Genomic DNA, 21647 nt, shown 5'->3' on the forward strand with positions numbered 1-21647 from the left:
ATATACAAAAATATAAGCAGGTAAATCACCTACACAACCACCCCTAAACACAGAGGGAAGGAGGGAGGTAAATTGGACTGCAGCAATGGAATCCTCGAACATCTACATTTATGGTAGGTACAAAACTGTACTATGTTCTTCGTCTTCCATTGCTGCAGTCCTTACTATTGGGTAGAATCCCAAAGCAGAGGTAAGGGAGGCTGGCAAATCATAAAGAAGCAGGAGCTGACAACATGCCTTGCAAAACAGCTGTGGCAAAACCAGCCCTAGACTTAGAGTAAATAGGAAGGTGATAATGCTTAGAGAAAGTATGCACTGAACTCCAAGTAGCTGCTTCCAAAATATCCTTAGTTGCCACCCCATTAGAAATGCTGTTGAAGTGGCAGTAGCCCTAGTGGAATGAGGCCAATCCCAGCTGGAACCTCCTTGCCATGATGGGAATAACAAAATGCAATGCAAAGCCAATCCACCTAGAAATAGTTTGTTTTGACACAGGCTTGCCCTGCGAACTCAAAGCAAAAGAAACAAACAACTGCTGAGACTGCCTAAAATCCTTAGACCTGCTTAAGTAATAGCAATTGCCTGTGTACATCTAAAGTATGCAAAATCTTTTCCCCTTTATTTTGGGGGTCTGCATAAAAGGTAGGCAAATGAATAGTTTGGTTTAAAGCCACACTAGAAACCACCTTAGGCATAAAGGAAGGATTAGTACGTAATGATACCCTATCCTTATGGAAAATCAAAAGGGCTCGACTGCCATAAGGGCCTGCAACTCAGACACCCTTCTTGCAGAAGTAATAGCCAACAAAAAAGCAGTCTTCCATGACAAATATTTCAATTCAGCAGTAGCCGCAGGCTCAAAAGGTTGTAGAGTAAGTTTTCCAACACAAAATTGAGATCCCAAGCAGGAGTAGGAGCTCTACGTGGGGTCTTATATTCTTAGCCCCTCTAAGAAACTGCTTGAACAAAGGATGCGAAAACAATGGTGGGTCACAGTCATAGTGAGCTGAGATTGCTGCAGCATGAATCTTGATGGAAGAGAAGGACAGACCCTTGTCCAGTAACTCAGTAAGATATTGAAGAGCCATACTCAAATTAGGCTCAGAAATCTCCAAATTCTTTGCTTTACTCCAAAATAAAAATCTCTTCCATTTTGCTGCGTACACTTTCCTTGTACTAGGTCTTCTAGCTTCCATAATCACATTTAAAACTTGTTGAGGAAGTTGAGACCTGCTGTGTTTCAACACAGAATATGCCAGGCTGTCAGAGGAAGAGAGTGAAGCTTGACATTGAGCAGAAGACCGTCCTGCTGGGATAACAGGCGTGGAATCAAGGTTAAGGCCATGGAGGCTTCTTTACCAGACTCCGTAGTAGAGGGTACCAGTGTTGCGAGGCCAATCTGGAGCTATCAAAATCATCCTTGGCCTGTCCTGTCTGACCTTTAACAGTACCTTTGGAAGAAGAGGCAGAGGTGGAAAGGCATACAGATGAAGGTTTGTCCAACTGAAAGACAGAGCATCCACTTTCCAAGCTGTGTGATGAAACCCCTTTGTGCAAAACTGTGGCAGCTGGTGGTTTAGTGGAGAAGCGAACAGATCTATGTCTGGAGTTCCCCATGACACTGTCAATTTCTGAAATACATGAAGATCCAGTTTCCACTTGTGGGGATCCATGATTTGTCTGCTTAACACATCTGCTAAGGAGTTCTGTGCTCCTGGCAGAAACCTTGCCTGAAGAGTTAGGTGCAAGCGTGGCATGATCTCCCATAAAATCATTGCATGCCTGCATAGAGGATAAGAATGTGTTCCCCTTGTTTGTTGAGTACCACATGACAGTTGTGTTGTCTGTTAGAATCAACACCTGCCCTGGAAGAAGTAACTCCTTGAAAGCCAGCAATGCGAACTGGACTGCTAACATCTCCTTTATGTTGATATGTAGATGCTGTAGTCTGGCAGGCCACTTGTCTTGTATCCACTTTACATTTAGATGAGCTCCCCAAGCAATGTCTGAGGCATCTGTCGGTAAAATCTGACTGCGCCTCTGGCGGGTCACAGAGAGTCCCTTGTTTAGGTGACATTCCTGAGCCCACCACAAAATACTCTTTGAAGGCAAGGTATTATTTGAATGACAGTGTCTAAATCCTGGCAGTGCTGTGTCCATACATTTTTGAGATACCATTGTAACTTCCTCATATGCAGTTTGGCATTGGGAAGCACCAGAATACAAGATGCCATGAACCCTAATGCTTGAAGGACTGTCTCTGCAGTCAGCACGGACTGATGAGATAGTTGATGGAAGTAAAGTGACAGACTCTTTTGTTTGTCCGGGGTTAAAAAGGCCATCTGGGCTGCTGTATTCAGTCTCACACCCAGAAAGCACATGTCTTGAGAGGGTACTAGACTGGACTTTATTTCGTTCACAGAATACCCTAGGCATCTTAGCACTGCTATAAGATATTCCAGATGCTGTAGAAGGTCTTCCTTTTCTTGAGCCAGAATCAGGCAGTCGACTAAATAAGGATAGATTTGAAGTCCTTGTAGCCTGAAGTAAGCTATCACTGGAGCCAGAACCTTTGTGAATACTCTGGGCGCAGTAGATAAGCCAAAGGGCAATGCAGAGAACTGATAATGAGAATCTCCAGCTTGAAACCGCAGATACTTCCTGTAACTTAGCCTGATAAGCACATGAAGGTAAGCTTCCTTGAGATCTAAAGTTACCATCCAGTGATCTTTGCCCAGCAGGGGTAAAAGCTGTTGTAACGTCAACATCTTGAACTTGGGAATGTCCAGATAAGTGTTGAGGAGAGATAAATCCAAAAGCAGTCTCACGTGTTCCCCTTCTCTGGTACTAGGAACATGCGAGAATAAAATCCTAGGCCCCTTTTTGACACAGGGACTGGTAGAATGATGTCCAACACCCATCTGTCTTGAGTAATTAAATCCCAATTCCCTTTGAAAAGAGACAGTTGTCCTTCCAAAGGAGCTGCCAGACGAGAATCTACTGGCAGCTGAAAAGGCAGGTCATTGGGTCTGTTTACGAAAGGACTGACCCCTGCCCTCACCAGAAGTCTGAGCAGGTGAACTCCCTGTTCTAGGCCTAAAAGAACCTTGAGCCCTGCCCCTACCACGTCTAGACCTACCCCTAGACTGGGAATCATAAGCAGGATATGTCCACCCCTTAGCAGGCCAATTTCTACTAAACTTGGTGGCTGTACCTGCAAAAATCTTTAACAGTTTGCATAGACTTAGCTTTGTCCTCCATTTTCTTTAAAACTGCTTCCACAGGTGAACCAAACAACACATCAGACTATAAAGGAGCATCCAAAATCCTTGTCTTAACATGCTCCAGCCAAATTTTGATCCCTCAACCAGGCATGCCTGCGAAGAACAGAACTAGTGGCAGCCACCCTCGAGGAGGCCTGCACAGCATCAAAACCACATTGCAAAGAATGCTTGCCCACTTGTTCAGACACATAAACTAAATCCAGCAAGTCTTTACAATCAATACCTTCCGCCAAAGCATCCACCTTAGATTTCAATTGTGAAAGGAGATAATTTTGATATTTCAGCATGTGAAACTGACAATTCAACGCTCTCATGGCTAGAGTGGAAGAAGTATACACTTTCTTACCCCACCTATCTAACGCCCTTGCCTCTTTGTCAGTGGGAACAGGATTTTTTCCAACCACAGAGGCCTTAACACCTTTAGGCCCCTGAGAAACAGTTTCTGGGTCCGCCCTAGGACTCTTAAACAAATACTTATGAGCTTGGGCACCCTATAGTACCTATCAGGTTTAACAGGAGCAGGAGGCAAAGAATCAGGGTTCAGGGAAGCCTCTGCAAAACATCTTCCACCACATTCAACACAGGAGGTATAGCTAAGGGCCTATGCTGGGGTAAAACAAGAATTCCTAAGCCTCTTCCTGGAATCAGAGTAATCCTGGCCTTCCCATTTAAAGTGCTCCCTCATGGAATGCAGAGTCTCTGAAAATGAAAAATCCTCAGGAGGAGAAGCCGAAGGAGTGGCATCATCCACATCAGAATCAGAATAATGAGGATACTCCTGCAAATCTTCCATGAAGACTCAGCAGCCCATGAACCCTGTTCAAAACTGTCAAACTCTGTTTCCACTCTAGGCCTCTTATCAGGAGGGCCCATAGAACCTCTAATCATAGTAATCAAATCTTCTGCCATTTTAAGCATATGTTTCTTAGGTACAGAACCCGAAGGCTAGGAGAAGCCCCTACTGAAGCTGAAGTTGGCCTACCTCTAAAAGAAGTTTTGGCAACAGAAGGAGAGGCTCTAACTACTTTGGGAAGAGAGGGAAGAATAGTTACCTGAGAAGCCCCCTCAGCCTGGCCTGCCTCCTGAGAGGTCACATCCTGTAACAGTAAAGTTTCTGCCCGAGCCTCTATAGAACCTCCTGGCAATACCTCTGGCTCCACTGAGCCATCTAAAGAACCGGCGTCTGGGACTGCGGTTCATCAACCCTAGGCTTCGCTGTTTTGTCCTTGCGCTTCTTGGATGGCGGGCGTCGGAGCATCCGGCGGCATTTTATCATTGCAACGCTTACCAATCACTGATCTGACGCAGGCTAACCTCCTCTTAATAGTGCGTTTGTTAAACTTAGCACAAGAGCGGCAACCAACAACGTCGTGCTCAGGCCCTAAACAAGGTATACATAATGTATGGTAATCCCTATGAGGTATTTGTTTCCCACAAGAAATACAGTTATTCACTTTTCTGACATCCGGTTAAATACTGAGGCAAGAAAAAACAAAATGTTCTAGCGGGTACTTAGCCAACTCTGATTCGGTCTGAAACTCCGGTTTGGAAATATTTCAAACGCCAACCTGCACTCGCAAAACTGCTTCTGCATCGGATCACGCGGCAAAAGACTGAGATATGGCGCGGTCATGCGCGATTAGTACCCTGGCGTACTGGCGTCAGTCTAATGCGCCCTGACGACGTCAGCCTTATACTCTGGTATTCGGGCCGACTGGATGCGGACTATACCCAATAGTAAGGACTGCAGCAATGGAAGACGAAGAACATCAGGGTAGATGTCTGAAGAAATTTCTGAAAATATTTGGTATGGAAGATGTGAATTCAGCAGTAGGAACTAAGAGAACTTGCATATTATTCAGCAATGTCATGGAATAATCTAAAATGAATCTGAGAAGGTTGAATAATCTCAACAAGGGAAGAACTTAAGCAGTGCAGAGTGCAAATAGCAGTGCTACAGGAGACCAATTTGAAAAAAAAAACTTGGAATGTGAATTTGATTAAAGGATTCCAGGATGGGTATTTAGCAAAGTTATCAGGGACAAAAGAAAAGAGACATGCTTGCACTAATTGCTAGAGGAGCTCCAGTAGTGATAGAGAGAAAAATAATAATGGTAGGCTTGTGGTAGTAAGGGGCTACTGGCAAGAGAGGAGAATTAACCTGGCATGCATTTGTAGTCCACCTAAAGCTGCCATTATGGATCTTAAACCCATTCACTCCAATGGAGCTCGGGAAGTTTGCACTCTGACTTGCAGTGGGCAGAACCTAAGCCTTTAGACAGAATCATGTCCTCACATTTCAAACAAATGTTCATATCTCTGGAACCACAGGGGTTATGAAAAAATATAAATGGCAAACTTCAGCTCAAACCATTTTTATAGCGGTAATATTCTTTAGGTTCTATGTCTTAAACCAAATTTTATAAGTCATAGTAAATGCACAGTAAATGTTACATTTGTAAAATTTTGTAAACGGCTTACAGTATCCCAGCAACCACTCAAGTTACATACTATCAGCAGCATTTTATTCATTTTATTCATCTAGCTGAGGGCTTTCATATGAGACTAAGGAGCTCTGTCTGTTACTTAGTTGTTGAGATATTTAGAAAAATGTGAAAATTATATAAATAAATATCATAAAAAGTTATATATTTACCTGCACTAGACAGAGGCCAAATATTAATGCAGTTGAGTTTGCAGTTGTGTAAGCTTTAAGACAAAATCTTTAAAAACCTGGTACATAGCATGGTTTTTGAATTATTGATGCAAATATGAACAAGCAATATTTGACACCTACAGGCATCCGTAGGCGTTAACAGCAGATACACCTGGAGGCGTCACTCGGATGTAATGAGTTTAAAAAGAGTTTGGGAGAAATAATCAGCTTTCAGCAGAGGATACTGGAAATTTGATTTGCAACATGGAAGATGTATCTGGGTGGCCTAGAAGGGAAAATGCAACAAAACAGGGTAGATGTCTGAAGAAATTTCTGAAAATATTTGGTATGGAAGATGTGAATTCAGCAGTAGGAACTAAGAGAACTTGCATATTATTCAGCAATGTACAATAACTGGGCTGGTCTAGACTGAAGTATTTCACCAGAACATGTGCATTTGAGACCTTTGGCACACGTCCAGTAACCAAAATAAAATGAAGGGTAATGAAATAAAAATGAGACACTGGTGCTTCCCCCACCAATCTAGTAAGAATAAGGAATGTGTAGTGGAAATTCAGGAGTTAAAGAAGTCTTCAGAAGTTATAGCCAGTGAGTGGGATAGAGTGAAAGTGGAGTTTAAAAATAGAGTAGAAGGAAAAGAGTTGGTTAAGTAATAAATTATTTGGAGAGGCTGACAATGTTTAAAAAATTACAGAATAAGGAGAATCTCACAGAACAAGAACAGGCACAACTGTAGAGCGCTAAAGAGAAAATAATTGAGTTTCTGGATAATATGCCTGAGTTTAGAAAGATTGCTATTAAGCAACTGTTTTTGATGACTCCAGGGCACAAAAACTTTTAGTACAATGACTTAGGCAACATAAAGTAGAAAGGGTTGTTCCCAAACTTAGGGAGCCTATTAAAAAAACATAGATCAGGTAAAGGTATTGGATATTTTGGAAATTTAATGAAAATCTGTATAAAGCAGAGAAATGTGGAAATCAAGAAAAAGTGCAAATGGAAATATTTATGGAAGAAGTAAATATGCCAAGGTTAGATGTAAATGAGGCTCAATCTTTTACAGTTAAGATAGGAGATGATGAGATGTAAAACTGGATGTTTAACCAATCTGCAGAAATATCAATAGGTGGTATTCCAGTGGATGTTTGGAAGCTAGGAGTGAAGAAAGCGATGGACATGGAAGTTTATTTTTAATTGTATTTTAAACTGAGAGGAAGCACCAACATCCTGGAAAAAAAGCGATGGTGGCTGTGATACCTAAAGATGGTAGACTTATCAGATCCAGATTCATATTGACCTGTTTCAATTTTAAACCTTGATGTATAAAGTTTGTCTATAATGGCTAAAAGAATGGCAAAGGTGTTGCCAGATTAGATCAGTGTGGCTTTATGGATGGGAGGCAAACATTTGACAGCATTAATAGAATGATAATAGTCTGGGGGGAAGCAGAATGTAAGAAAATACTACTGCTGTTGGTGTGGGTCTTGATGCAGAGAAAGCATTTAAGAGAGTAATCTGGGATTTTGAGTAAGGCAATGGAAGCATTTGCATTCCCTGATGCACTAATAAGGATATGCGGGATTGGTGGCAAAAAATCTAAGTGGAATGGTTTTGCTGTGATAAGTTGCCGCTAAAAAGAGGAGTCAGATATGGGTATCCACTTTCCCCCTTTATTTGCTTTTCTTTCTTAGCCAGTGGTTCTAAATATAAAGTTGGCCTTTTTGCAGACAGTTTTATTTTGTATATAACAGAATCCTTGTTAACCCATACTCCTAAATACTTTCATGGCAGCTAAGGATATGTGGGATGAAACTAAAAAAAAAAGATAATACAAAAACTGAAAGTTCTTTATGGATAGCAAGATACAAGCAGTAAACATGGTTAGCCCCTTTAGTTTTGTACACAGGTCTGACATTTTATCAACCAGCAGAGAAATTGTGGATAGTAATTGGCAAAACATTAAATTATTTTATATGGGGGGGGGGGGGAGTCAAGTGGTATAAGTCGAGCCTTTCAATTTAAGGTAGTTCAGGATTACCTGATTTGAAGGGATATTTTAGAGCTACACAGTTAAGGCTGTTATATGTAACATAAGCAGAAAGCTGCAATTCAGAGTGGAAAGGGGATGATGGGGGGGGGGTTCAGGAAATAAGGAAACCATGGGATGATTTTGGATGCTGATCCTTAAGGATAATAAGTCGTACAGAATATTATATTCATAAAGTAGCAAAGTATTCTAAGATTTAAGGTAATATTGGAATGGAGAAAGGTGATTATGCCGATAGGGATGACTGCAATTAAGGATATTTTTGGACCAGCAGCCGATACATTTGGTCTTAATGGTGGGTAAGCCTCACATATGTGAATTTTGGGAATTCGAAAAATTGTAGGAATTTTTGCTTTTTCAAGTTTGAGATTTATTCAGCCCATTGGAAATCTCACCAACTAATTTAACTTGGCTCATAAATTTAGATCTACACCTCTGTAAGCAGTATTAATTTAATTTTTAATTACTTGGTCAGTGTCCAGTAACAAATGGTTCATCCAATCCATTATCATTAATTCACCCCCTTTGTCAGGTTTCATTATCCTGATAGTTCTGTCATTAGTAATTTCCTTAAGAAGTAATCTTTGTCTTTTTGTTAAATTGTAAAACCGTTTCAGATTATTGGATAAACTTCCCTTATCTCTTCTTCACATAGTTTCTCAAATATAGAACATACAGGATGCAAGGGTGGGTTATAAATGCTCTTTATAATATTTGATTTATGTGTGTTACATAACTTACTATCATTTTAAAACAAAATAAGCTTCCCAACAAACCTTTAAGTTAAATACTGTATCTGGTTTGTGTAAATTCCCCACAGAGTACTGTCAGAAATACAGGATGAGCAAAAGGGGGGTAACTTAGGAAGTGCATTTTTTTTGAGCTGGGATACAGGATGAAATTGCCTGGACATGGTAAGGCCTTGTTAAATCCAATTTTGGTGGCTGCTAAAAAAATTACTAGAAAATGGAAATCTGTCTAAACCAACCATGATACGCTAAACAGACTGGAACCAAGGAAAAATACCGACCAAAGAAACAAATCCTGTGTGGAGCAGTAAAGGAATGACAATCCAATAGGAAAAAACGCTACTTCATATGAGCCCAACTATAAACTGAAATCCTTCTGTTCACAGTTAAGCGCTTTCAACCCTTGCATTACAGAGACTTCATCAGAACTAAATTCAGAAGTGTTATACATGCCCTTAAATAATAAAATCAGAGGTGTAAACCACTAAAACAAAACAAACCAGTTGACCCTTTATACACTCAAATTTAGACACTGTTGTTGTAAAATGCATAAATACATATATTTAAAATATACTTGAACAATGAATAAATAGTGTTATTAGCCGCTTACACTTCCAGATGTTTTAACTTCAAAAGTGGGTTAATAGAACAACAGTCATTTAATCCTGTGGGATGTACGGCATCAACTTTAAGATCAAGTTAAATCTGAGTGTATTAAGGGTCAGTTGGTTTAATTGTTTTGTTTTATTGGTTGTTTATATCTTTGATTTTATTAAAGGGCATATATAACACTTCTGAATTTAGTTCTGATGAAGTCTGTGTAATGCAAGGGAAGAAAGCACTTAATTGAATTAAGGATTTGAGCATATAGTTGGGCTCATTTTTAGTAACTGTTTTTCTTTTGTCATTCTTTTGCTGCTCCACACAGGATGTGTGTTTCTAAGCCAACCATATTTGAATTAATGAACATTTGTAACAGTGATAAAAGAACTGGAAGTGAGCTCTTCAGAAAGGGGGTAGGAGCAAATTACATAGAAGGGTTGAAAATTGTGAGAATACATGCAGAAAAATGTTTTGGAGGAGAAATGAGGTTTAAGGGAAGGCAGGAATTGACCAACTTATGTAATGTTGAATTAATTTTGATACAATGTTTGTATTTGTGAACATTTAAAGAAAAACGAACCATATGAACATGCAAGTTAGCCCATGTCACAAGTGATAATTCAATAAAGGTGTGGACATAATGCAGAATATTCTGTGGTCAGTCTCCTCTTTCATTTCAAAGTGTCCAGTATCAGCAGATTGTTGCCTTACAGGTCGTGGCTGTTGGCAGCATTGCTGCTTGTAGTACTTTACGCTGTACTTAGCATGAGGGTCTTGCAGTAGTTTGCCAAATTCATTAGCTTCTCCAGAGTGCTGTGAAAAGTCAGCATGTCCAGTGTGTGTGTTTAGTCATTTTTTTGGTTTGTGACTGCAGTCTCTTTCAAGGCAACCCCTTGGTCATCTCTACACATTTGGCCACAGATTCTTCAGCTACCTGTACTCTAGGGTGGGGGAACATCTACAGGAGATGCGCTTTCATGTCAGTGTTCTGGATATGGGAGCAGTCCTGTTAATCCTCCATGCCATTCAGTACATTCTTTCTGCTGGAGTTCTGGCTGTTTATTCAGGCAATATGACAGTAGTCTGGTATGTCAACAAATAGAATGGAACATGGCTCTACCACCATCAACACATTTTCTGAATGGCTCAGACATGCACACATTCTTGGGTTGCTGGCTTTCTTGCAGACAGACTTAGTCATTGCTTGTTGATGCCAGAGTGTTTTACTTAATCTGGCCACTATCAGCATGTTGTTCCTGAGGTGGGGCTTTCCAGCCTGTAGTCTGTTTGCTTGCATTACCTCCACCAAGTGTCAGAAGCTTTGTGTACCAAGACTAGGCTTTAGAGGGCCAAGGGGATTCTATTGGCTCCATTTCATCCCATATAAGTTTGGCTCCTTCTGCTGAGGTAGTTTCAAGTGGGGCTTCCTTAGAGGCTGTTTACGAAGACTTTGGATGTGCCTTGCCAGAGGCAAGAGAAAATATTTGGGCTCTGAGGATGGTGACTGTTCTGCCATGTCAGAAACTCTGCCATGAAGATGTACAGAAACAAGTGGAAGGGATTTTAGGTTTAGTCTGTGACATTGGTCATAATGTTTTGATTCAGCCTTAAGCTGTTCACTAAGTTAACGTACTGCTTGTTGCTATGTCTTCATGCAGGACAGGATTTATATTTTTGAGTCTCCCTTAGTGTGCAAGCTTTCCTTAAGGCATCTTTTCTTGGACCTTCCTGACAGGGAGCCTCTCCTCTTTGGATTATATTTCATTCTTGAGAAACTAACTCTTCGTATGATTTGAACCATTTGACTTTGAAACTACTTTTCTTAGTAGCTAGTACTTCATCTAAAAGGTTCTACAAGTTAAATGCTAGACCCTCACTTGTGTCCAGGGTCGCTCCTAAGTCTAGCATTTAGGAATCTTTTGAACTTTGTGTTCTACGCTGTCTACTGTAATCAAGTAGAGTACCTACTGCATTGTATGGATGTCCACAGGTAGTTTAGTTGTACTGTAGTAGGACCAAAACCTCTAAAAGTATATGGTTTCCTTTGGTTCACAGGAGGTTGGGCAACATGTCAGTAAGCTTTGTGTAGCCGACTGGCTTTTGATTAGTACTTCCTTCATCTCATAAGTATGAGGAGGAGTTACCAGGCTTTACCCTCTGTTCATTCATTTAGAGTGGATGATGCAACAAAGGCTTTATGTAAGGTATGTTCGGGTGACTGCTCTGCAGCTGCAACTTGGTCCTCACTGAACACCTTTGCTAGGTACTGTATTGGTTCCAGATACCGAAATTCCTTTGGGACTGCATTGATTAGGGGTATATTTCAGTAGGCCATCCTCCCAGGATGGGAGTCTTCTAAAGGCTAAGGAAGACTGAATGTCCTCAGTAGATATGAAAATTACATAACATAAGGTTGGATCTGCTTGGAGAATTCAGTCTTTGGTAACTGTCCTTCCCTCCACTTAACTTCACTGTTCTCCAAATATAGCTGCCATAACAGAATTCTGGTGATCTTTCAGGTTCAGCATTGTCAGTCACTTACCTTTTTCAAGGAAACAATGTGACTCCTTTCTAAAATGTAGCTTAATGGGGAAACAAGTTTTATTTGGGTTTTCTGTTGTATTTGAGTGATTCAGAAATTATCCCATGGTTAAAGAGCAGTATTCTGATCTATATCAAATTGTCAACTGCAGAATTAGTATACATGCAAAACATTGAATTTTAATTGGCAAAACTACAGAACATAAACATCAAAAAATATATAGAACATATTTTTTGCAGGAGAGTAAGCCCCCCCCCCCGCCCCCACACACACTAGTTTGTCAACTCTGAGATTGTACTACATGTGAGAAAAGGCAAAGCCCCACTCCCCTCTGTACAAAGATGTGGGACAGACAGCTACTTCCTTATTACAATGCTCTGGATGTTCAATGTTTTCAAGTCTGTTCTGTGGATGTACTATCTCCGCAGTAGACATTTTGAGGTAGACCTATTTCATCCACTGTGGTTACTTATTCTGACTTCAAGATATAATTCCCCCTTAACCACATTCACTGGGTGTAGTATGACAACTGTTCAGACAAGTTTTCCGAGAACTTTTGGTATTTCCTATAAAATTAAGTTTTCACTCTTACATCATCTGTACTCGCGGATTTAAGACACATGAATGTCTTTCACCACATTAGCTTTTCTGGTGTTTTATTTCTTGTCCAATTTGATAGCCATTGATTCTTATGCATAGTCCTGTATCACTGGCTTTTGTGTGATTATGATTTGTCTGCAATCTCCAGTAGTACTGTAGGTGTTTTAGTTTGAAAATCTGTTCTGTACCTCTTTGCAATATCCTAGACTATTTGTTTATTGGACATAAAATTTGCCAAAGTGATTAACTTGGGGTCTTATCTCAGTTAAGAACTGTTTGTTGCCAGTTTTCATCAGAGTACAGTTGTGTGCTGCATTAATTCTTTTTTGCTTTATGTGAAGATTAAGGTGTAAAATACACACAGCAATATTCTATGAATTGTCTATGCTTACATGTGAAGGCTTGCAGATGCAGTCATAGTTTGTGAATTTGTATTCCTGTATGTTTTACACAAGATACAGGCTTACACTGGATTGCAGGGCATTGATTGCCTTCCCTTTCAGGGATTAATATCAGAATATAGAAAGTGATAGGGGAATCCTACCTGCACTGGTTTTTAATTGAATCTACAACAGAAGCTGCTGTTTTAAAAAAAAAGATAATTAGTAGGGCATATAAAATATTTTATATAGGATTCAATCAGAAGAGTTAAAATATTAGGAAGCGATATTAGGTATGTAATTCACTTGCAAAAAAAAAAAAGGACACATTATGGCTCTCAAATGTGCAACAAGGTCTAGAAGATTTAGGATTTTTAACTGGAAGTGTTTGCATAATTACTTTTATATGCCAAGCAGGATCTTTCTTCAGTTAGATGGCATATGTTGGAGGTGTGATGGGGAAGAAAAGGCAACTGGGAGCATGTTTTGTGAGTGTAATGAGTTGGCAGACTTTAAAACTTCCCTACAGAGTACTCTGCCAGAAATACTGGGTGAGCAAATGAGTAACGAAAGATTATTTGATCAATATGTTAAAATACCAATCCCACTATTCTTTTTTAACAGTAGATGTTAAGGATTTGTTTTCCGTGATCTCACACCACATTGGTCTTGAGTGGTTTGAGATTATCTTAACAGAATTTAGATTCTTAAATGGGAAGGAGTTCAGATTAGTTTTGGAAAATATTGAACTGGTACTAAAAAATAATTTTATATACTTTCATTGTGATATTTTTCAACAGTTGGATGGGGTAGCGATGGGGGCGGCCTGTGCCCCGATATTCGCTAACATAGTCATGTTATACTGGGAGTCACATTTTGTCTTCAGTTCTCCATTCATGAAGCACATAGAAAAATACTTCTGTTTTTTGGATGATATTTTGATTATATGGAAAGGTACACAACATGAAATAGTTTTATGGAATATTTAAATAATTCCACTCAGTCCCTTGAATTTACTCACGATTTTAATGTAGAGGAGGCACATTACGTAGACATTATTTCAAAAGATGATAAAAATAAAAAATTTGTGTCCAGAATTTTCAGAAAAGCTTGTTTTTCCAATTCCTATCTACATTATCATAGTAACCACCCCCCATTGCAAAAGAAGAATATAGTTAAAGGTCAAATGGTCAGGGTGGCTAGAATGACCTCAGAATACACAGACTTCATAAAAGAAATGGATTATGTACATAAACTATTTTTGGAGAGAGGTTATCCAGAACAAGTTATGTCTCTCAAGGAAGAGGTTACAAAGGGGTGGGGTATTAGATACATACCCCTGTTGAACACAAGCATCAGGCATAGAGAAAACAATACTATAGACAATAATGCTTCGGAATTTCAAAACAATGGAACTTACAGCAAAAATAAAGAACAAAATACTCCTTTTTTTGTTATGACATTTAATTCTAGCACTAATACTATTAGAAAAGTCATAAATAAGACATAGGACATCTTTAAGAGTATGCCCAATAGATTAGAATATTCAATAGACACTTATGCTACAGTTTTAGAAAGGGTCCAAACCTCAAAAATATTTTTGAGAGAGTCCGGTATGAGAATGAAGAAATAACAAAAAGAAAGGAACTTTTCACTGTGGTAGATGTTCTCAGTGCATATTTATAGCGAACATTAGTGAATTAACAATACCCACTATTTCATTCGTTTTTAGAAGTGAGAACCATTATTCTTGTTATACAAAAGGGATTGTGTATTTAGTCTATTGTTCCCACTGTTGGGCCTATTGCGTAGGGAAGACAGAGAGACATTTGAGACAAAGGATATATGAGCATATGTATGATGTCAATAGGAAAAAGGAAACTAATGCACTTTTCAGACACACATTGGTTTGTATGGAAGCCAAATTCAAATTTTGGGTATTGGAAATATTACCAAGGGACAGTAGGGGTGGTGATTGGGAAAATCAGTTAACTTACAGAGAATTGCTATGGCAGTTACATCTTGATGCCAATACACCCCCACGAATGAATGACTGTGTCAATTTTACCTACCCTAAGGTTAAGGGCCAATAGTTAAAAATAACAAAAAAAGAATAAAAAAGAATAGTTTTTCACCAGAACTTATGGTTATTTTCACTAGAATTTATAGTCTTTTACATTATATTACATGTGATTATAATAAACGTGCGTATTAGACATTATACATTATTATAATTGATACATTGTTATTTAATGTGACCAACTGTTTTATTATTATTTTAACATTTTATGTAATGGCAACAAATTTGTATCACATATTTTAATGCACACATATATATGTATTTTACAATTTTAACTATTTAAAATATCAAAGTATTTTGTGACATATTTATATACCTATTTGTATATTTATATATTTATATATCTATTCATTTATGTACCTACTAATTAATATATATATATGTATATATATATATATATATATATATATATATATATATATATATTCATTCAACTAATTGTTTTTTTATTCACGATTATTTTTTATTCACCATTATTACTATATACGTATACACATATTCAATAAACATATCTATATACTATAAAATTATTTCATATTTATTTTATACATTTCATATATCATACCTAATGTCTTAGTCTCACCTAGATGATAAGAGGTTCGTCATTACTTTTATGTACTGTTTTTCATTTATTCCACTTATTCATTTTAACTACACTGTTTTTCGAAGTTCTTAAAAGGAATTTTTAAGCAAAAATTTCCTTTTCTTAATTAAGATGAGCTGAACCACATATAGATTTTTTAATTGAGTTGTTTAATTGAACCAATTAACTAAGAATTGTATAAATATCCAAGTAGAAGTTCATTAATTATTCTGATGGTTTCCTGTGGAGGAAACAAAAGCGCTTAATCTTTTATCCAAAACAGTCTTTGTGTATTTGTATTGAGTTGGGTTTCGTCTGTTCGTTCAATAAATACTTTTGTATTATCAGACTATCAGACTGTCTGGTTTATGGACTGTAGAGTCTTTTGAACGATACTACCTTTGTCAGCATACACCTTTTAATTCTGTGGGACTACCTTCATTGGATCCTGTCAATGGAGAACATTTGTGGTTACTTACTTTTTTTTTTTTTTTTAGCTGGGATTCAAGATCTGAATTGCCTGGACACAGTAATGCCTTTTTAACTTTAATTCTGGTGGTTGCTAAAAAAGAAATTAATAGAAAATGGAAATCAAATTGGAACAAACTAAACCTGAAGTATTGGATATTGTAACAAAGATAAAAGAACATAAGTGGGATGTGTAGAAAAGGGTAGGAGTAAATTAGAAAAAATGGAACTTTCGGGAACAGTGCATCCTGAAAAATGTTTTAGATGAGAAATGAGGTTTAAGAAGGCAGGATCTGAATAATTAATGTCCTGTTTAAATTGTACATAACCTATTTTGTTATCTTAAGTTTGTAAATATGAACTTGTTAATATGGTTTCATTACTTTTACGTGAATGTAAGTTTGCCTGTGTCACAAGTGATAATTCATTAAAGGTATTTAAAAGGATGCAGGCTAACAGCTGCAGTGATTAATTCTGCATGCACTTATCTTTTTTTCTTTTCTGTTCAGGCTTGCTCATTCTCGAACAAATCCCCAAGTCCTGGATATTGGGGTGACTGCTCAGGATTTTCAAGCAGAGGAATGCACATCACCTGCAGAGTGGGATAAGTCTGATTTAAGTAGCATTGATAAAGACGACCCTTTTTGGCTCTGAGGATTGCTTCAACACCCCTGTCATCAGTCATTTGAAATGGACTCTGGCTGTCACTGTAAAGTGTGGAGTGAAAGCTAAAGCATGACAAACTGTGGGGCATGAACATGAAGCCCATTTTGTAGAGAGAGAGAGGTGCAGGATGCTGCTACCGTGGATTAACATTTTTGGATGGTTAGACCAAAGCGACAATAGCATAAATTAATTTGCACCAAAAAAAGTCAGTAAAGTACAGGGTACACCTTCTGGTGCTCCTTTTAATATATTTTGGTATTATGCATAATGGAAGAATTTTATATTATTCATCAGTATTCAACAGTTATATAAAATGTAGCACAAGGATTTTAAAACATCCTGCAAGCACAATTTCTTAAGCAAGCTGCAACTCCAAAGTTGAAGTGGCTTTAACAGTTGTCAGTCATTCCTATTTTCTGTCATTGTAGTTTGCCAGTGTGGCACTTTTAATAAGGAATTTGAAAAGGTGCATTTGCAGGTGGTTGTTCTCTAGGGGCTGCCAAACAAAAAAGAAAAACTGCTGTTTGAGTAAGAAGGCAAGCCTGAACCTTCAGTGTTTAAAACATTGATCATTTTCTTTCACTCAGGTATTATGTATTTCAAGCTTTACTCACTGAAAGGGTAAAAGTATATTTTTACCAACTTCAGTAGCAGAATTAAGTACATTACAGTGAGTTAAATATTTGGGTATTACCAAGACTGAAAATGTAAACCTGCATGTCAGTAAGACTTTTTTTTCCAACATGCTGTTTCACTTATTTTACAAATGTGATTAGGTGGATAATGCTTTTATTACTACTCCTGAGTTCTCTGATATCTCAGTCATTATGGACCTTCCTTTAGAGTTCCTTGTTGGAAAGGTTGCATGGGTGTCCTGCTATTATGAAGCTCAAATCTTTGCTTTTACAGATCCCATGCAGAGGGTTTTTCTTTTGGGTTAATCCACCTCTGTTTGTAGCACTTACAATATAGTAAAAAGAGGCTTGTCAGAGCTTAGATCCAGTGCCTTCACTCTAATGAAAGTTAACCAGAACTTGCGTCAAGAACACACTTCTTACTTGCAGTATGGTGTTCCTTAAAATGCAGAGTCTCTCATACTCCATGCATGTCATAACAGGTATTTAGATTAGAAGTACAGACTTTTTGGTAGCTTTGGAAGAGCATGCATAGCTTCTATATCTGCATATCGTGGCTCTTTTCTTCTCTCAGTATTTAACTTTTTGCTTTAAAAGTTAAGCTGCTCATAGCAGAACCGAAAGAGAATTGGCAGAAATATTCAATTTGCCTACATTGTGTACCACACCAGCTAATAGCACCTCAGGGATGGTAGAACTAAGGTTACCAGCAAAGCAGATGAAATTCTGAAAAATGAAGGTATGGAATAAAAGCCTAAACAAGGCTATCTTTTCATCAAGCAGTGTCTTATTCCACTAGCTTTGGCTAGCAACTGATGAGTAGTGCTTTTGATTTGGTTGCCAGACCACTCTTCCTTTAGCTTCACAGAGCTAGTCATGGAATGTTCAGTGTGTTCAGATGTGGTTAGCCTTTGTGGCAGGAACTTGTAAGTCAACTTCTGGAGTTATGGATAAACTCTGGAGCTGCCTTCTATGCACCTTGGTTGCTCCCATCCCAGATTCTAGGTTTCAGCTTAACATGTACACCACTTTCCACTAAAGCTACAGTCGTCCTTCAAAAGAAACCAGCAGAAAGTTCGTTGGATGAGGGGCTTTTAGTCCAACTGCAAACAAGAACACCTGGTCAGATTGTACTTAAGTAAAGAATCTCTTCAAGGCTGTTAGATTATTACTGCAGACGTAATTTTTTTTTGCTGTCTTACATATTGGGGTGATGCACAGGACTTCATCTCATTGTGATCAATAAAAGAAGGAAGTAAAGTGACGGCTGCATATTTTCCATCATTTGGAATATTCCCTTTAGCTTCTGGATCACATATTGTGGAAAGCACCGTCTGCATTCACATTCTCTGCAGTTTCTTAAGCTTATGCAAAATTCTGCTTGACTGATTTTTTTTTGTACTCAGGAGCTTAATTTGCACGTCAGTATTGAAAATGCTTACCCAGGTATATCGAGCACCAGCTTGAATATTAATTCATATCAGGCAGCATGGATATTTGTTGTGTAGTTAAAGAACATTGCTGTATCTCAGGATGTTGAGAGGGTGTGGGATTAGTGGTAGTCAGCAACAGTTTACCTCAGCATGTTCCTATGCTTCAAAACATGCCAGCAAGTTACTGGAAGCTCCTAGATCTGAATCTTCAATTTGGAGATTCTAGACCTATTTAGATGAGAGACGGCTATTAGTGTAACTACCTCATGGTAAATGGCTGTCTCTTTTGTTTCCTGGTTGAAGTACCTTTTATGTGGTTTCTGCAGGGCTGGAGTCAACATGTGCTTAACATGCTTTTGCAGGTTTTTGTGGGTACTCCATTTTCCTCCCACGACTAAATATGTGCTGGTTGAATGAATGCATGTGTGAACTTTTTTGTTCATTAGATTGAGGCTGTGAAGGCATACGCATCAACTGTATAGATTTTCACAGAATGTCCAGATTTTTGACTTGTATTTTTTGGTCTGTTTTTCATAAAACTGTGGTTCTCTGACAAATTAGTAGCAAATCATTAAAGACTGAAGTTAAACAAAAATAATGACAGACGTTTGAGTTTGACTTCCCACCCTCTAGAAAATTCATGCAAATGCAAAACCTATAATATCAACTTTCTAAGTTTGTAAAAGCAATATTTAAGTGTCCCTATTTTTGAACCTTTGTTGCACTTGTTTATTGGCTGTGTCCAGATTTCTTGTTCTAAAAGGTTGCGAGGTTGCTATAGACATTTTTTCTTTAAATGTATTGGCTTTTCTTGGAAAATGAGATTGATGTGCTTGTGTTTTGTGTTATCCAGAAAACTTTATTAGTCTTAAAGACTTTGAAGGTGGTCATTTAGGCATCTTATTGGTCTCAGCAGGTAAAGTTCCATCTCAAGAAGATGGTGGTACTTTCAGTCTATGAATTGAAATGTAGTGGCATAAAATTGGAAAGGCTGGGTCTGAGTCCTGAAAACGTCATGGCTACCAAACTCTGTGCTTGGCTGTTGAGCACATCAGTGTTGCTAGGTATAGTAGTATGCTGCCAGAGATTAACAAAATCCTGCTTAGGATCCGTACAGCAGGATAACATATTCATTGAAGCAAAACTGGTTTGCTTCTTTGATGGCCACAAAGGTAGAGAAGTTGCCCTGAAATGTTTCCTTCGTGTCATTATCTGGACTGATTTGATGTACTCAGCACTTCAGGTTCATCTGTTTGTCGTCTCAGTCTACCATGTGCTAATGCAGGCTAAAGAACTGATTCATGTGAATTTCTGCACTTGGGAAGCTTGCACTTTAATTCCTTGTTTAACCTGTAACTCTACATAGGTACTTGAATGTTTTTGGCATGTGTTGGACTTGTTTTAATCCAGTTATACCGTGTGACTTGCACATCAAGTATATGAGGCAGGTTTGTTTCCTTCAGCCTGTTGCTGTCCGATCCAAGTCCCCAGCTGTAATCTAATGTATTGTCTAAAGATTTTGAAAACAACATTGAGCTGTAACCTATGTTTATCTGGCATTCTGATTCATTCTTAGATTAGTCATTGTATCAAGTATGTGCTTTATCAGCAGTGCATACAGTGGGTGAAAAACCGTAAGATGACTTCTGACATTCTGTGACCTAATGGGAATTGCTGTGCGTGTGCGCTTTGTACTACATGCTGTGCTGCTTCTACTCAGTGAATCTAAAGCAGAGGAAAAATAGTTCCTGTTCGAGATAAGCAGGACTTTGCTATCATTTGTAAACATGTATGAAGTTTTGCGTATGTGATCCATTCTATTACACTTTGTTTTAAAGTCAACATGTACATTCAGCTGTCAGCTTCCTTTTCTGCTTTCTCTCAATTCTGAAAATGTTTTCCAGTTTATACTGCCTTTCAGTTCATTATTGTCAGTTTCCATGTTCTTTTTATTTTGTAATTTTTTCAGCTGTCAGACATTGGCAAAAATAATGTGCTTTAAGAGATTATGCATTTGTAAATGTTAAGATATTTTCTATATTACTGAAACATTGAAATAAAACCAATTTTCTGTAAATGTGTTCATATCCATTAATTTCATGACCTTTTCAGTAATTTTTATTTCTATTTTGCACTGCTGTATGCATGCCTTGTCAAATATGTATTTCCTGCAATATAATTCAGAAGGTGATCATTTTTATATGTAGCTTTGTCAGGTGGTATTCATATCTTCAAATTATTCAGCTGGTCTGATTTGCAAGTGAAATAAAAAAAATGCACTTGCGTTAAAGCTTTAGGGCTTTTTTTTTCCTGCAGCATTTCTGAAAAGTATTGTATTTGCATTTGTACAGAAAATGTTGTCCAGAAAGTTTACTGGAACAGCTTTAAAGCAACTGCTTAGACAATTTGAGTTTGTCAACTTTTGATTCCATCCACAATCCTGCACAGCAGTCCAAATATCTTGCATATCTACTTAAATGATAACTTAACTAAACAGCACTCTAATGCTGTGGATCCAAGTTCATAAATGAACCATGGTTGCTAGTATGGTCCAGCAGAAAGGGAAATGGATTAATCTTCCTTTTGTGAAAGACAACATGGTTGGTAGTTTGCATTCTGGCATGTAGCGCCATCTGGTGAAGATTCAGCGGTGCCTTAATGTTTGGTATACAAGGGGTCATTGGGAAGACTGACCTAGCTAACAGTGATGGACTGTAAAACATCTCTCCTTGACATGAAGGGAAACAAATCGTACAATAAGAGGAATCTTTGTCTTGTATCCTCAAGAGTCACAAACCAAAGTTATACACTCGACCACCCCAAAGTAGTTTTCAGTATAGAACACCTTTTTTAACAGCTGTGGGTACAGTTTTGTGTCAGATGTTCTTCGTGTTTCACTG

General features: G+C 38.2%; 1 protein-coding gene across 1 annotated transcript in view; it reads left to right on the forward strand.

Annotated features, from left to right (window-relative positions):
* Positions 1-19303, forward strand: part of LDLRAP1 (low density lipoprotein receptor adaptor protein 1) — a 982852-nt gene extending 963549 nt beyond the window's left edge. The window contains exon 9 of the mRNA XM_044060079.1: positions 16523-19303. Coding sequence (XP_043916014.1) covers positions 16523-16667 — 145 coding nt within the window. The 3' untranslated portion in view covers positions 16668-19303. The remainder of the gene's footprint in view (positions 1-16522) is intronic.
* The last annotated feature ends 2344 nt before the right edge of the window (positions 19304-21647 follow it).

This window comes from Protopterus annectens, chromosome 1.part2 (genome assembly GCF_019279795.1).
Source record: "Protopterus annectens isolate FY-2018-M chromosome 1.part2, PAN1.0, whole genome shotgun sequence".
Taxonomy (NCBI): Eukaryota; Metazoa; Chordata; order Ceratodontiformes; family Protopteridae; genus Protopterus; species Protopterus annectens.